General features: G+C 36.9%; 1 protein-coding gene across 13 annotated transcripts in view; it reads left to right on the top strand.

The window, feature by feature from the left end:
- The window catches only part of VPS13D (vacuolar protein sorting 13 homolog D), a 225,281-nt gene that overhangs the window by 31,340 nt on the left and 175,793 nt on the right, over window positions 1-18,148 (top strand). For all 13 annotated transcript variants that reach the window (XR_012511449.1, XR_012511450.1, XR_012511451.1 and 10 more), the window contains 6 exons: window positions 1,011-1,162; window positions 3,398-4,429; window positions 6,913-7,003; window positions 8,612-8,738; window positions 10,300-10,480; window positions 16,705-16,887. Coding sequence is in view for 10 of the 13 variants with exons in the window: in XM_074377398.1 (XP_074233499.1) it covers window positions 1,011-1,162; window positions 3,398-4,429; window positions 6,913-7,003; window positions 8,612-8,738; window positions 10,300-10,480; window positions 16,705-16,887 (1,766 nt within the window). In the remaining 3 variants the exon portion in view is untranslated. The remainder of the gene's footprint in view (window positions 1-1,010; window positions 1,163-3,397; window positions 4,430-6,912; window positions 7,004-8,611; window positions 8,739-10,299; window positions 10,481-16,704; window positions 16,888-18,148) is intronic.

The raw sequence follows: 18,148 nt of genomic DNA, 5'->3' as shown, positions 1-18,148 counted from the left end.
GTTAATATTTAAGAAATCAAAATGGAATTTTAATAGAATGCTTGCTGTTACGTTGGTGTGTTTTCAACTTTTTCCACTGAATACCATGTTTGGCAAAATGAGGTTTTTTTTTTTTAAGTGGCCCCCTTGGGTGAGTGCTGATTTACAGGGATGCTTCAGTGGGTGGATTCTGTTAGAGAATTATTTAATTTGGCCATATACATTAGACTTTCTTCATTCCTAAGCTATAGATCTTCCTAGTTAAATATCATAGTCAGGACAGCTGGAGAGATTAACAAACAGAATGTGAAATTTAGTCTCTGGACGTTATATTCTTCTTTGAGTTTTCTGCCATCTCTATAATGGTTTGGTCCAGGGTTCTGGGAATAAAATGCCTGTATTTATGTACTCAATCTCATCTGCTAAAACCGAACAGTTCAATCTGTTAGTTTTGGCATCTGCAGAAGTCAGGTAAGCCACAGATGGCTTTATTGATTGGTGAGGAAATTAATGCCTTCGAGGACCTCTCCTTGGGTTCTCAGATGTTAATTCACTGATTCATTTCCATACTTAGTAAAAGATTGCTTTCTCTTCTTGGGATAAAAGTTGTTTACTTAGAACCTTGTATCGTCCTTGATTCTGATTTAGGCCCAATAAGAGGGATCAATCTATGTCTGAAAGCTGGGTATGGATGAGCAGTTTGATTTGGAAAGAGCCAGCTTGGGAGCTTAAGAGAAACTTCATGTAGACCCTGGCCTGGATTAATGTTCACCATATATTTGGAAGCCACCAAATGGAGCATGTCATGAAAATAGTTTCTTTTTCTGTATAAATTTATTTTATATCTCTGCTTGCTATGAGTTTTCGTCTTGAGTTTAGTCATCAAAGTTTGTGCTCAATCATAGACCCCAGGTGCCAGGCTAACCTGCTCTCTTGGCCTAAGGTTTTGTTTTATATACCCTTCACTTAATTAGCAGTTACATGGTAAATATGAGTGTTTCCAGTCTGTCATTTCCTCTCTCTTATGCCAGCTTTTCACATCCTGAACAACACGACCATTCAGTTTAAACTAGAGAAGATTCCTATAGAGAGAGAGTCGGAGCTGGCTTTCTCCCTTAGTCCCGATGACCTGGCAACGTCCAGCATCATGAAGATCGAAGGAAAATTTGTCAATCCCGTTCAGGTAAACCCCCTATTGATTTTTATGTCAGGACAGTTGAAATTGTATAATTATTTTATATTTATATATCTATATTTTGTTATATATATATAAAATGTTGGAGGGAAAAATACAGAAATTCAGAGAGAGATCATTCAAGCATATTATTGTTGATCATTTGTTCCAATAAACATAGAATCCTTTTATTGTGTCCTTTTATCACTGGGGACTCAAGCCTTGTTAGCCTTCTTCATGTGGAGGAGGGAGGGGTGAATTATACAGAGGAAGAAGGCAAATCCTTAATTCCATTGCTATTCAGACACGAGGAAAATTATTGGTTAAAAAGTCAGTCTCTCTTTTCCAGGAGAAAATAATTCTTGTCACACTTTTGACATACTTGGCCCAGCCTATAAAACATTCTGACTGTCTGAGCTGTTGACAGATCATTTCAAGGGAGAATTAGTCTTGCCTTCATTGAAATGAAATGGTCCAGGATAGGGATTTGGTGTGTGTGTGTGGTGAGTATGTGAATATGTGTGTATACATGTCATTCTTTTTCCTTCAAAAGTGGCATTTTTCCTGCTTTCACAGGGATGACAGCAAAAAGCATAACATTATAAAACAGCAAGGATAGGCAGGCTCTTGGGACGGTGGGCCCTAGCCCTGGATAGTAGTTGGTCACTGTCTGGCAGCTGCTCTGGAGTGACCCAGGAGCGCTGTTAACAGAATGTGTGCCTTTTGACATCAGTGATTCCTGGATATGGGCCTCTGGGTGAGAGAACTTTCCTGAAAGCTTTCCCTTTTCAGCTTTTAAGCTTTTGCCTCATCAGTAGTGGCTGCTTAGGATGAATTTTTCACCTTAAGTCTAGCACATAGTGTGAATTCTATTGGATTATGTTGACTTATTTTCTTTTGGTTGCCAATGACTTACTGTTGTTTTTGATGATAATCTTTAAAAAATTATTTTAAATAATTCTTTAAATTAGTATGTAATAATTTAATTTGGCAATTTAAATAATTAAAAATATTTTATTAGGAAAAAATTTAAAAATAGTGAAAGTAGAATAGTCTAATAAACCTCATGTACCCATTACTCAGATTCAATAGTTATCAAGATTTTGCTACATTTGTCTCCTCCATCTTTTTTCCCCCTTTTGGTGAAATATTTTAAGCAAATTGCAGACTTCATGTCATTTTAAACCCTGTATATTTAGAATGTATCACTACAAACGACATGAATTTAAAAAAAATAACTACAATGGTATTATCACTCCTTACAAAATTACTGAGGATTTTTTGAGATCACCTAAATTTTAATTCATTTTCAGATTTCAGATTTTTAAAACAATCAAAAATGACTTCTCACTTCTGGTTTGTTTGAATCAGGATCTAAATAAGATCTGTACATTGCATTTGGATGATACAGGCTCTTTTATTTTTTTTTTGGTGGCCAGAGCACTTCAGAGGTGGTGCAGTGTACTTGATGCTGTATTATGTCAGGAGGCACCTAATGTCTGACTCTCTATTAGTGATGCTAAAATTGTTGATTGTGTTCAGGTGGCAAGAACATGATCCCTCCGTAGTAAAACTCCCTGTTAGTCATTCATAGAAGGACTTATTCCACTGAGAGGCTGTGATGGGATACATTATTTGCTTAGGGTTACAAAATGATCACTTTCCAATTCTGTCTTCTATATGTTTGGAATTCCTCTGTTTACAAAATTGTCCTTATGTAAGTAAACTTCCTTGAAAAAATTTTAATAAGAATTGTAATTAAAAACAAAGTTAGGAAGTAACATAAGTAATCATGGATCATCGTTCTTACTGTGAAAAATACTAGCTGTTTGTCTGGCGGTACTGAACTTAGGTTGTTCCACTAGTTGCTGATGGTCAGTGAGAACCCTGCCTTGTTTCTCAGTCCTGTGGTGTAACCACATTAGACTTTCGGCAGTGTTCTCTTCAGTTTCTGTAGTTATTTTTGTGAGGTTAGAAAGAGTGATTTTGCTGATTCAGACCTACAACTAATAGCACTTTATTGAACATTTATTGCGTGGAGATATTCTGTGAGGTACTTGGGGAGGGCCTCGTGAATGGACATGGGTTAGGGAGAGGTAAGGACAGAAAAGAAACAAAAGAGACAGTCTTTGCTGTCAACTAATAATAACCTCTTGGGGAAGCCCGTAAAAAAACTGTGGGCAGTGCATATGAGTGCAATTGACAATAGTAGTGGAGTAACTGAATTTTTCTCTTTGAATGCAGGTGGTGTTAGCAAAGCATGTATACGAGCAGGTTTTACAAACGCTGGACAATCTCGTGTATAGTGAAGATCTGAATAAGTTTCCAGTCAGTGCTACCTCCTCACCTTGCCCTAATTCTCCTCTGCCTTCCCTCAGTACCTGTGGAGAACCTTCCATTGAAAGGAAGGAGAATGGTTTGTTCAGCCACTCCAGCCTTTCTAACTCTTCTCAGAAATCCTTGTCTGTGAAGGAAGTCAAATCCTTTACCCAGGTTCAAGCCACCTTTTGTATATCAGAGCTTCAAGTTCAGCTAAGTGGAGATCTGACTTTGGGGGCCCAGGGTCTTGTGAGCTTAAAGTTTCAGGATTTTGAGGTGGAATTCAGTAAAGACCATCCTCAGACTTTATCCATTCAGATTGCCCTGCACTCTCTGCTGATGGAAGACTTACTGGAAAAAAATCCGGATTCCAAATATAAGAACCTGATGGTGTCTCGGGGAGCCCCTAAGCCATCTAGTTTAGCACAAAAAGAGTATCTTTCTCAGTCCTGCCCTTCAGTGTCCAATGTGGAGTATCCAGATATGCCTCGGTCTCTCCCTTCCCACATGGAAGAAGCCCCTAATGTCTTCCAGCTGTATCAAAGACCCACCTCGGCATCCCGAAAGAAGCAAAAGGAAGTCCAAGACCAGGACTATCCCTTGACCCCGCCTCCTTCCCCAACAGTAGATGAGCCAAAGATACTTGCTGGAAAGAGCAAATTTGATGATTCCTTGGTCCATATCAACATATTCTTGGTGGATAAGAAACATCCAGAATTCTCTTCCAGTTATAGTCAAGTTAACCGGAGCATTGATGTTGATTTTAACTGCTTGGATGTGCTGATCACACTGCAAACCTGGGTCGTGATACTAGATTTTTTTGGAATTGGGTCCACTGCAGACAACCATGCAATGAAGGTACCACCTGAGGACATCCTACAGAATATGAAGTCAGAGTCAAGTGCTTTACTGGAGTCTGAACTTCAGGATCCCATTAACACCAAACTGGATCTCAAGGTATCAGTTCCCTTTGGTTCCTATAAGTTCTAAGAATGGATTTGGTCTTGTTTACTTAAATGCTATCAGTATATATTTACTCTAGAAAATAGATCTTATTGGCAGGGGAGCTGTATAGTCTTCTGAATGTCTGTTATAAAAGGGTAGACATTAATATTTTAGAAAAAAATTTTAACATTAATCCCATCTGGAGGCAGGGGAAATAAATGGTTTCAGTAACTTCTTCTCTTTCCTTTGGGTATATAAATTAATGGAATTATTCAGCTTCTCTAAGCCTCCATTTCTTCATCTTCCATCATGTAGAATGATAGCATTTTGCAAGAGAGAGTTGGGCAAGAACCAGTTTTGCCTTGCTTGCTCAGTGCCTTTGTGGTACCTGAGGCCCCTGGTCCTGTATCTGGCAAAATGCTGGGGAGCTGGAGAGGCTTTCCCCATTCTTAGGGACTGCATGTGTTTGTAACTATATTCTTGTGGTGCCTCAGGAACCCTTTGGTGTTGGATGTGGAGTCCCCCCAGGGGGTTCTGCATAGGTAGATACAGCTGGTTTCACAAGAGATGAGGACTCGATAAATGCTCATCAACAACACCCTTTTTTAAAATAAGAATTTTTGAAAACATTTTTATTGTGAAAAATGTCAAACATACCACAAATAGAATGATATAATGAACTCCTGAATCCCCAACCTGTGAGATTCATCATGTTTAGTTTATCTACTCCTTTTTTTCTTTGCTAAAGCATTTTAAAGCAAATTCCAGATATGTTATTTTATGTAGCCCTCACCAATCTGTAACCAGAGTTCCCTGATTGTCTCAAAAATGCCCTTTTATTGGTGGATTGTAGAGGAACGAATGGTTTAAGAAACTTCATGTCTTTTCGTTGATCTCTACAATTCAGTGGAATACTTGCTTTTCTGAACCATAGTTTCCTCATCTACAAAATGAGCAGAATGAAATAAAATGATGTATGAATCTTTTGATGGGGACCCAAATAGGGTTCACGTGTTAGTTTGCTGTCATCTCTGTTAAATCTCTGTTAATTAAGCCAGACCCCCCCCCCCCCAATCCCTGCCTCTCCTTTTCTCCTCCCATGCAGTTGTCTTGTAGGAACTGAGTTAGTGTCCCCTGGAGCATCTCACTTTCTGGATTTGTCTCTTTGTTTCCTTGTGGTGCCATTTGACTTCTTTTACCTTCTAGTTTAGAGATGGAAGTTAGCTCTAGAAACTTGATCAGATTCAGGTTCGACTTTTTGGTAAGAACGCTTCATAGGTGGTGTTGAGTGCCTCCCGTTGCCTTATACCAGGAGGTGTGCAACATCTGATCATCCCACTTTTAGTGACACTAATAGTGGGCTGAAGGGGTGTCAGCCAGATTCCTCCAAACAAAGCACTTTTAGACCCATTATACATGTTATTTTTGTGATTAAGTGACTAGAGGTTTTTTACTTCCCCCTTCATGATAATGTCATTCCCTTGAGACCCTTCTGTTGTCTGTGTCAGAAATTTACTGCAGGGAACCTCCGTGGCACTGGAATGGACCCCAGGGTCATTGCTCCATCTGTAATAGTCCCCTCCTTTTTCTCTGCCTTCCTCTACAGATGGTTTTTCTCCTTCCTTTCCTCCTATTATTTTCTTTCTTTCTCTTTCCACTTTTTTTCTCCTAAATCCTTCATTCATCTGACGTTTACTGAGCACCTACTTTGTGGTAGGCATTAAAGATAAGGGGCGAGTGTCTCTGGGCTCTGCCCCTCAGGAGCAGAGAATCTGAGCTGGGGTTTGATCTCCTCTGCATCTCCTCTTATCTCCTTCTTCTCTTCAGCTAATGATTTATCCCCAGCAATGGCACTGAAAGAGTACTGCCTCAATAAATCATAGACATAGAGTCCTTTTTGTAGTGAAAATGACGGTATTACCATACATGATTTATTTGTTTCAAAGAATGCCATTCCCAAGGCAGAGGATTTTGGCTTTCTTCTATTTATCGTTGTCTCTGGGAAAGAAAATTTTTGATTGTGGTTCGTAAGTGAAGTCCCAGTTGATCAATAGGGGCTTCTGTTAGATATTTGTCAAAGACATTAAGGATTAAGCATATTTATCATTTTGCTTTGACAGATTTCTTAGGGTTGACTTGACTTAATGAATCTGTATGAGTGATTACAGAATAATACAGTATTAAAGATGGATGCAAAAATGAGAAAAATTGTTTTATAATGTAAAACACTTCAATAACAAAGAGTAGACAAGGCAGCCACAGAGAAGACACCACAGAGCCTGGGTTTTGCTCAGCTGAGTTCCTTTCTTATCACCTCTCTCCTCTTATTATGATTTGGCTGGCTAAGAAGAGCTGAAATGAAATTGGCATCAGTAAAATAAAAGCTTTACTTTCAAATTTCCCGAGACTTCCAGCATCTTACTTGATACTGTTTGCCTGAAAGATACCTTTTTCCCCCAGTAATATTTGCCTTGCTTTACCTCCTGTGTTCTTAGGTTCATTCACTCTCTCTTGTGCTGAATAAGACCACCAGTGAGCTTGCGAAGGCGAACGTGTCCAAACTAGTGGCACATCTGGAAATGATTGGTAAGTGGGGAAAATCAAACTTGCAAAATCTGGCAAGAATTTGAACATCCTGCTCACAAAATCTAATTGTCCTCACTTGCTCGGGAAGGTGTGGATCAGTGGCTTGATGATGGTTATTGGTCTGGCCGTGACTGGTGGTGGTGGTTCCCAAATACTGGTTTATGGATCAGAATCACTTGGATAGCTTCTTAAAAATGCAGATGTCTGACACAACTCCCTTCCCATCCCAACCATCTGATTCTGTAGGTTGGGATGGCGCCCTGGCATCTATCTGTATTTTTAAAAAACTATCTGGGGTGACTATGTAATTTCTCTGTCCAAAATTGGGACATTTTTTGAGAGTGAAAGGGGACATTATTAATAAATACAGCTGGGAAACAGGCATACCACAGGACTATCTCTGGGAAACCAGGGCGTAGGTTTACTTTGTTGCCATAAATAGGGGGAGCCACCAGTAGGTGGCGTGGTTTTAGGCAGGGGGATATTGTAGCAAAGCTGACATTCTCTCTAATCTCTCTAGGTTGAAATTCTCAGTAGAACACAAGTAATGAGCTACATCAAGTCCTAAGTCAGAGAGATTTACAAAGTGTGTGATTTATAGACTTCTATAGATTTTTTATAATACTGTTCCTTCCTTAAGCAACTGGTAATGAAATAAGGAAGATTACAAATGCTCAAATGTTGACTGTGTAGTAAAATAAGAATGTCTTTTGGGGAAGTAATGAATTAAGTTAAGGTTTCATGCCTGATATAAATTAGTTTATAAAAAGGTTCCTAGAAGAGTTGGGTCTTCAGAGTTGGGAGAAGTGTGGGTATTTTTGTTAGAGGACCTTAGGAGTCACAAATAAGCACGTGTCTTCAGTTCACTGGGAGCAGACTAGCCTGCCAAATACACACACCTCAGTCATCGCTGTGTAATGCTAACTATGATGATAAAATGTGTTTTACAGAAGCAACAGTTCAGAATATTTCTTTGTAGTATTCACACCCTGTTGAGAATGATTTATCATAGATTCACATCCCAGGCGTTCATGTTTCAACATTTCTTCTTTGATCTACCCACCTTCTAGGGGCTTCACTTACGTAATACCAGAGTAGTTTCAAATCTACATCTCCAGTCTCTGTCTCATTAATTTTTGTCTTTTAATTAAATCAGACGAAAACCCATTTAATGCTGCTTAACTGACATATCTCTGACACTTTTCCTTTATTCTTTTACCCACAGTACAAAATAGATCTTACGAGATTTTACTAATTCTAATTAGTGGTCTGATCTCAGAAGGGATCACATTTCTATCTGTATCTATAAATGTTTTATCCTTTAAATTGTGTATGCATTTAATTTAATTTCTTTCCCCTTATAAGTGTTAAAGTGTGATGTTGCTGTATTTATTTCAATCCACTTTGGGCTTCTGCACTGACTGTTGGAAATAGTACATAAAGTATTTTTCTGGGTTATTGGATTATGAAAATTTGCTTTTTCCATTTAGTTTTATTAAATAGTGTAAAATCTGAGGCACATGTATAGCAGTTTTTGTTCCAGACAAATTTAAGGTGTGTGACAAAAAAAGATGCATAAGTATGTGTTCTAATTTTTGACATTCCTAGAGGGAGACCTGGCCTTACAGGGAAGCATTGGGAGCCTGTCTCTAAGTGACCTGACGTCCCATGGAGAGTTCTACAGAGAACGGTTCACTACAAGTGGGGAAGAAGCACTCATCTTCCAGACTTTTAAGTAAAAATACCACTCTTTTCTTACTTAACATTTTGTCATAATTGCTTGCTGTTTCAAATACTTGTTGGCTAAACAGTGAAGAAAAGTTTTCAGAAATCTTAACCTCTTATGTAAGATTGATTTGATCTAGTTGTGAGGAATCTTGATTTATATTAAAATGGATCTACATTGAAGTGGGCCACTCAGGCTTTATAAACAAATGGGGTATGATTGAAATAATTCTGATTATCATTGTAGTCCAGTTTCACACCAACTTGTTATGTGACTTTGAGCAAGCCACTTAATATCCATGCATCGGTTTTCCTATCTGAATATTGAAGGGAATAAGGTAGATCAATTTTCATCTAGCTCTAAATGTTCTGAAATGATTTCAGCCTGAGAAAATTGAAGATAGGGTTTTGAGTTACATTGTGCATTTTTTCTTGTATAAACACAATCTGTATTGAATCCCTTCTATTTTTGAATTTAGAAGACATCTTTAGGCCTATGTAGTTATTAAAGAATGGTTTTCTCAGAGGGCAGGAAGTTTAAAATGGTGGTTTTTCAACCTTTCGAGGAACTGTTAGAAAGTGTAGATAGCTACCTCTGCCCCCAAATGTTCTGTGGTAGTGCTTAGTCTTGTTTTTTCAGCTTGCCAAAGTGATTCTAATGTTCAATCAGAGTTGAGAAAAAACAGTCCCTAAAGATGTCTGAGAACTTTTTCTTTCATTCCTGGAGGGTGTATATCATACTCTACTGAGAATTTAGATTGATTTGTTTGTATCATTACCTACCCTAGTGGCATGGTTCTGTAATAAATGAGATAATATAAAACTCTTAACTCTGCCTGGCACAAGGTAGATGCTCAGCTAATGTGAGTTCCTTTCCCCAGTGACTATGTCCTGTATAATAGTTAATTATTATGTCACCATGTTCCATTAAATTTAAAACTATTTCTAAAAGTTTTCTAATTTGTCTGTGAATGTAGATGCTAAAACTCTTTGGCCCACATTTCACTAGTAAAGAGAAGACTTCTTTCTGCTTCCAGAAGATGGATTTCCCCAGAAACATTGGTTCTCTTGCCTAATTTTCTTTACCAATTGTTTCATAGTCTTGTGTTTATTATTTTTCAAGTCCATATTGTTACAGTCTTTGCTGGAACAGAGTGAACAGAAATAATCACTTTTCCTTAAAGACAGGGAAAAAGAGGCCAGGTGGAAGGTCTGACCCACAGTTGGCTTCTGAGTGAGTTCTGGAATCAGGAGTGAGTTCAGTGCCCAGAGCTGTCCCCGTGTACAGCCTTGGCGAACGCACAGACTTTTTTTTTGTTTTTTTGGTTTTTTGCTTTAGAAGAACTTTATGGGTATATGATTAGCAGTACTTTTATTTAACATCCTCAGTACATCATAGAAGCTTAGAAAGGGAGTAGTTACTGGAGTTTGCTTTGTAAAACCGATTGTGGATTTCCATTTTAATAGTTAAAGCTGTTGTTTAGGGAAACCCCTAAGTCAGCCCAAGTTTTCTTCAGATTTTGATTTGCATCTTGCTGCTGTCTGAGTCACATTTTTGCCCTAACTCCTAGATATGGCCGGCCCGACCCTCTGCTCCGGAGAGAGCACGACGTTCGCGTGAGCCTCCAGATGGCCTCCGTGCAGTATGTGCACACTCAGCGCTTCCAGGCGGAGGTGGTGGCCTTCATCCAGCATTTCACTCAGCTGCAAGACGTGTTAGGGCGCCAGCGAGCTGCCATTGAGGGGCAGACGGTAGGTAGTTTTCTTGATCCAAGACACTTTTCCAGTTTGACTGATCAGTAGAACTTCTAAAACTCTAGATAGAAATCTGGAAAATTTCACTGGAGTAAGTTAATTTGGTAATCTTAAGCTTACTGATGTCCTCCATGTAGCTGATCATCTATAGAAATCTTACTATAATCAGAGAGCTTACATTCCTTATTCATCATACCATGTTTTAATTACCTTTAAAGTTTAGTTTAGCTAGCTCTAAAAAAGATAAACAAAATTTATGGATAACACTTAAGAGTTCTGGTCCCTTTTAGGACTTCATTGGGGACACTTCTGAAAAGTAGTCCCAAAGAACATATCTATTATAAAAAGAGGGTTTTTTTCAAACATAGTTCTCAAACTTCTTCGTTCCTGGCTCCCTTAATGTCTTGGAGTTTTTCTGTAATACGTCCTAGGCTAAAGGAAACATCTGATGGTCTTTCTATTTCCAAAGTAATTAAGTCTAAACAACTTAATAAGTACGTGTGTCCTAACAGCTTATCTTGAAAAATAGTTTGAAAATGGTAGCTGTTTGAAAAATAGTAACATATAAGTGAAAGATGATATTTTTATTTCATTCTTAAATAATCATAATTACTTCCTAGTAGGAGGTATGTGTCCCTTGAGCATGGAACAGCTTCTCAAACTTGGTATCAGGTTGGACACCACGACCCTCATTTCCTGTTCCACTTTTATTTTCTCATGGCACTTGCTTTTTATCATAGCAACTGCTTAAGGCCCACCTTCACAAAGATGTGACATCATTGAAAGGAACATAGCATGATCTGACGTTGAATAGAACCCACCTCAAGCTGTTGGTCTGTGCAGTGTCCAACAGATGATGTGTTCCCTGGAAAATGTAAATGTCCTGGCCATGCCCCCGTGAGTGTGAGGCAGCCTCTTGCCGTGTCTTGGCACACGGTTTGGGAACCACAGGAAACAGTTACAGTGTAGTTCTTTGTAAAACTTGTTATTTATTTTTAAGCTTTATTAGGTAAAAGATTATAATTTAAGCTTTATAGTGACAATATTGAAAAATCTTTAATGTTTTAATTTAAATGTAAAAACTTTGAATATGTTATATATTGTTTTAGTACAAAATCAAAAAAAGGACATTTGGAGAAAAGTCTCCTTCTCAGTTACTTTTCCTCAGCCACCCAATTTCTATCCCTAGAAGCAACCAAGGTTACTGGTTTCCTGTGTATCTTATAGAGAATTTTTTTTTTAATATAAAAGCCGTATGATCAAATTATAGGGAATCTGGAAAAAAGAATCAATCTTATCAATCTTCTAGCACCATAGGTATGTTTTAATTTATTGTCAATTGTTTTTTTTTCTATACATGTTTCCATGGTTATAATTATGGAATATATAATCATTTTTTCTCTCTTTAGAAACTTAAAAAGACAGTTTAGTATTTGATACATATAAAAGAATATCTGTAGCATGTATAGAAGGAACATCCATGAACCCACCACCAAAGTAAAAATTAAACCATTACTGAGACTGCTGCATGTGGTCCTTCCCTGTCTCATTCTGTTAATGCCTCAGGTAACCACTCTGCTGATTCTTGGGTCTTCTAGTCCCTTTAAAATTAAAAGAAAATTTTCTATACAGTATGCTTTGTTTTGCCTGTTTGACCTTTATAAAAATGGCATTAAGCTGTATTTCATGTTCTGTAACTTGCTTTTTTTTTTAATCTTAGTGTGTTAATAAGATTCATTCAGGTTGTTAAATGTGATTACATTTCATTTCTTTTCACTGTTATATTTCATTGTGCATTACACAGATGATTTATCCATTTTCCTGTGGAACATTTGAATTGTTTACAGTGCTAGGTCTCACTAATGCAAAGGTGTAAGAGTTTTTCTGAGATACTTAGGGGTGGAATTCCTGGGCCATGGGGTATGCACATATTTCTCTTTAGAAGATAATGCCAGACTTTTCCAGAATGGCTGTCTCAGTTATACATTCCATTGGGACTTTAAATTTCTTTTTAATCTTGATGTTTGAAATGAGAAAAATGTCAGTGTGTACATCTGAAACTCACACATTGTAAATCAACTATACTTCAATAAAAAAATAAACTTAAACATTAAAAAAAAATCAATGTACCTAATTTGGGTGAAATATAAATTATTTCCTTTATCTTTTACCCCAGAAGTACATAGCTTTTAACTTTATGCATAGTCTCTTATATTAAGCTTCTTTATTCACTGAGCAAGTGGGATTTTTGGTGGCTCTAAGATGTGCAATATAGAAATCTTGGGATAAGAGTCTGGGGTCTGAGTGTTGCCACTATAAGCATTGTGACCAGTTGCAAGTTACTTTTCTTGCTGTTCTTTTGACTCATGTAGGAGGAAAATGGAGATAGCAAAAATAAGTATGTTGTGTGTTGGGTTAATACTTACTTAGAGTAGAGATGCTCTGGAGTGTTCAGAGTGCTTTCATGCATACTGTCTCATTTGATCCTTATGAGCAACCTTGTTCATTTTTTCAATTATGTGAACAGTGTGTCACACAGTGTGCTGAGAGCTAGGCACATAACGGCAGAGAAGAAAGACAAGTTCATTGTCCTCATGGAGCTTGTAGACTAGTGGGAAGATAGAAACAAGAAAAAAAGATAGTTACACTGGTGCCCAATGAGATAGTGATGGGCAGGTGTGTTATTGCTATTTTATAGGCTAAGATACACAGGAACTCCTAGTTCTGGTTGTCTGGGACTCAACCCTGGTTAACTCTTGATGCAGTGCTTTCCCTGTCAGCATGTAATTGATAAGGCATGTTAAAAAAGTAAGTGCTTTACAGTATGCCAGTGGTGGCTTATTATTTTTGAGTCTGTAAGTTAATATATTAGACTTTAAAACATTTTTTAAAAGATTTTTTTTCCTATACATGTGCTTTGTGTGCATGCGTATAGGAGAAAAGGTGGAAAGGGTACTGTGCTGATGTGCCAATGATGGCGACTAGACAGTCACTGTAAATGTTTTAGGTGTGTTGTCTCATTTAATTCGTACAGCAGCTCTGTCAGGTAGGGCCTATTATTAGCAGATGAGGAAAGTGAGACACAGAGATGTAATAATTTAACAGATCACCAAACTAATCAGTGGCCAGAGTCGGGGTTCAGACCAGATAGTCAGGACCAGAGTTCCTACTCCTGATTCCTACACTAAACACCAAAATGGTGACAGTGTTTATCACTGGAGGTGAGAGTATGGATGATATCAGTTTTCTTCTGTCTTTCCCTTTGAAGTTTTCTACAGTGACTATGAATTAATTTGTAATTCTGAAATTTACTTAAAAATGAAGCAAACAGGCAGTAGTCATGGGTTGGTAGACAATATCAAATTGTGTAGAGTTAGCAAGTGAAAGCAGTATTGTGTGTAAATTCTCCTGACTTGGGTATTTAACACTGAAAAAAAGAGCCTTTTACATTGTAAAGGCTATATTTTTTTTCTTTTTAAATAGTAATACATGTTTATAGGCAATAGAAAACATATCAATACAAATATGAGTAAGTAGAGAATTGAAACTGTCTTGTTCTCACTGTTTTGTAATCTATATTTTTCACTGATCAATATATAAGAAACATATTAGCACATTATTCTTTTTGTCAGCTTTATTGTGTTACCATAATTTACAATAAAATTAACCATTTTAAAGTGTACAGTTCAAGGAATTTGAACAGTTGCATGGTCTTATAACCACAACCACAGTCAAGGTTTAGAACTTTTCTCTTTTGAAAAACTTGTTTGCATCTCTGTGCTGTAGGCCCCCAGCCCTAATCCCTGCGTCCTGGTAGCCATTGGTCAGCTTCCTTTCACAACAGAATACGGCCATATTCATTCATTTACTTATTGTCTATGGATGCTCTTAACAGTTTTTTTGATTTGCTCCTATTAAGTATGAATTTTTGTATCTATGCTCCTGAGGGATATTAGTTTGTAGTTTTCTTGAAAATAAAAGAATGCCTTTTTCTGGTTTTTGGTAACTGGGCAGAGCTGACCCTGTAGAAGGAATTGGGAAGTGTTTTCAGAATAGTTTGTGTAGAATCGACATTATTTCTTCCTTTGTATATTCTGGATACAAGCCCTTTGATACATGTATTGTGGATATTTTCCCCCAGTCTGTGGCTTCCCCCTTCTCCCCATTTTCTTAATACTGTTTTTTGAAAAGCAGAAGTCTTTCATTTTGATGAAGTAGAATTTTTTTCTTTTATGGTTAGTGCTTTTTGTCTCTTGTCAAAGAAATCTGCTTACCACAAGGTGGTGAAAATTTTCTCCTGTTTCCTCTTTTGGAAGTTTTATAATTTAGATCTCTTCCATTTTGAGTTAATTTTTGTGTATTTTGTGAAGTGAGGGTTAAGATTTTTTTTTTTTACACATACATATCCGGACTATCCTTTTTCCGTTGAATTACCTTGACACCTCTGTTGAGAATCCATTGATCATGTATGTATTTCTTCATTCTCTCTTCTGTTCCATTGATTTATATTTAACTGTATACAATACCACCTTGTCTTGATAGCTGTTCTTTTATAATATGTTCTGAAATCAGATAGTGTTAAGTCCTTTAACTTCTTTTTCAAAGTTGTTTTGACTATTCTAGGTCTTTTGTTTTTCTATATGAATTTTAGAATCAGCTTGTCTGTTTCTACAGCAAAGTCAGCTAGCATTCTGATTGGGACTGCATTGAATCCATGTACCTAGAGAAATGACATCTTAACAAAATCGAGTCTTTGAATCCTTGAGTGTGATATGTCTCCATTTAATTAGGTCTTCAGTTTCTCTCAGCAATGGTTTGGGTGCACCGTTCTTACACATCGTTTAAAACGTCTTGTTAAATTTATCCCTAGGTATTTCCAAATTTTGATGCTATTGTAAATCATATCAAGTAAAAAATTTCAATGTCCACTTGTTTATTGAAAGTTTAAGAAATATAATTGACTCTTGTATAGTGACATGTTGACCTCATGTCCTGCAGTCTTGTGAAACTTGCTTATTCTAGTTCCTTTAGATTCTCTGGAGTTTTCTGCGTAGATGATTATGTTGTCTGTGAATAAGAGAGTGCTTTCCAACCTGCATACTCTTTTGTGTGGACTAAGACTTCCAATACAATGTTAAATAGAAATGGTGAGAGTGGGTATCCATGCCTTGTCTTCATTCTGTCTTCCACAGAGGTGAACTAATACAATATTAGCTGTAGATACTTTGTGTGTTTTTTTTAAGGAATCTGTTTACTTCATCTGAACAGTCAGTTTGTTGGCATGAACTAGTTCATAGGTTCCCATATCTTTTAATATTTTTAAGTTCTGTAACAACGTCTCTGACACCTACCTGATAGTGGTGATTTTTGTTTCCTTATTTTTTTCTTGATTAGTATAGGTAGACGTTTATCACTTTCATTAATCTTTTAAAATAACTGACTTATTGAGGTCTGTATTATGGCCCATGCAAACTCTTAACAGCTATGCCATGTGCACTTGAAAAGAATGTAGAGTGTTTGCTGGGTAGAGTGTTCTATAAATGTTTAATTGATTTTTCTCTTGCTTATCTATTTTCTAAATAACTGGTTTCTGCTCTTTAATATTTCCGTTTCCTTACTTAGGTATATTTTGCTTTTCCTTTCTTAAGCGGGATGCTTTAATTATTCATTTTACATCTTCTTTTATATAAGTAAGCATTTAATGCTAAACATTTTAAAGTACCTTTTTAAATGCATTCCATGAATTTTTTTCTTTTTTCTTTTTTGGTGGGGGAAGGTAATTAGGTTTATTTATTTTTAAAGTTTCATTTATTTATTTTTTTAATGGAAGTGCTAGGGATTGAACCCAGGACCTCTTACATGCTAAGCATGCGCCCTACCACTGAGCTACTCCCTCCCCTCAGTGCATTCCATGAATTTTTAATGTGCTATGGTTTCTTTATCAGTAAGGTCAAAATGTTGTTTATTTCCCTTGTAATTTCTTCTGTAACCCATGGGTTATTTATAAGTGTGTAGTCTAATTTCCAGATATTTGGGGGTTTTCCATTATCTTTGTGTTACTGATTTCTAATTTAACCCCGTGGTGGTCATAAAATATACTCTGTGTGATTTTAGTTGTTTTAGGTTTATAAATTCATGAAACTTTTGGGAAATTGAGGTTATTTGATTGTAAAGTTAGGGAATTAATTCCGTCCCTAATTCAGTTTTCCTTCCTCCTTCAGGTGAGGGATCAAGCCCAGCGCTGTTCACGGGTTCTCCTAGATATTGAGGCTGGTGCTCCTGTCCTTCTTATCCCGGAAAGTTCCAGGTCAAATAACCTGATTGTAGCAAATTTGGGGAAGTTGAAAGTCAAGAACAAGTTTCTCTTTGCCGGTTTTCCTGGGACCTTCACCTTACAAGATAAGGTGAGCAGTCAGCGCCCATTCCCTTCTCAGTTCACCTGGCATCGCAATACCAGTGGAAAAGTTCCTATGTTGCAATAATATGATTCCCAACTGCTGTTGCTTTTGTGGCTTGAAGAATATTTTTTGACATTAACATTTGAATTAACCTTTTACTCTTGAAAATTGGGAAGGAAAAATGCACCAACTTGTTGAAACTGTGTATTGATTTTTTTTTTTTAAGTCAGGAAAAAATCAAATATAATACTCTGGAAACTGCCACCTTAACAAAGGTGGTAAAATAGCAATATAGTATTTTTGCTTTCAGAGACAGTGTAAATTATAACCCTTATTAACTGTATGTAGTGACTTATTTTAGCAAACAAACCAACAGACCCACCTTTGTAATGCTTTCCTCACAGGCTGAACTCATAGTAATTAACTTTTTTACATTATGTGTAAATGTAAGGAAGACATAATTTGGCCCAAGGTATATCTGAAGCTGTTTTAAAATGTCTTAATAATAAAATCTTATAGAATATGTTGCTTTGCAGTTTAAAACTACAGTAGCACTTGTTTCTTACATGATGTTTGGAGGTAATTGGGATGAGAATTGTGTTTTTATCTTACATTTGGAAAAACTGGGAGTCATTGAGAATAAATGATGAAAACGGGAAACCCTGGTAAACCCTAGTAAATCACAGACTTAGCACCGATAGGACCTTGAAGGGGGTCTTGCCCATTTTTGCAGTTGAGGAGATTGAGTAGTATTGCTAAAACGAGAGGTCTTGTGTTCTAGGTGATTGGTTGATTGATTGATTGATTTTACAATTTAAAAAATTGAAGTATAGTTGAAGTATGTTGTGTTTACAATTTTTAAAGGTTACACTCCATTTACAGTTTTTACTAGATTCCCCGGGTTGTACATACATCCTTGTCGCCTGTCTTACACTCAGTGGTTTGTACCTTCCACTCTCCCACCCCTGTATTGCCCCTCCCACCCCTCACCACTGGTAGCCACTAGTTTGTTCTCTACGTCTGTAGTCTGCTTCTTTTTTTGTTATATTCACTAGTTTGTTGTGTTTTTTAGATTCCACATATAAGTGATATCATACAGTGTTTGTCTTTCTCTGTCTGGCTTACTTCACTTAGCATAATGCCCTCCAAGTCCACCTATATTACTACAAATGGCAAGATTTCATTCTTTTTTATGGCTGAATAGTATTCCATTATATATATATATATATATATATATATATATATATATATATATATACACACACAC

This window comes from Camelus bactrianus, chromosome 13, assembly GCF_048773025.1.
Source record: "Camelus bactrianus isolate YW-2024 breed Bactrian camel chromosome 13, ASM4877302v1, whole genome shotgun sequence".
Lineage (NCBI taxonomy): Eukaryota > Metazoa > Chordata > Mammalia > Artiodactyla > Camelidae > Camelus > Camelus bactrianus.
This window is presented reverse-complemented; position numbering and strand designations above follow the sequence as displayed.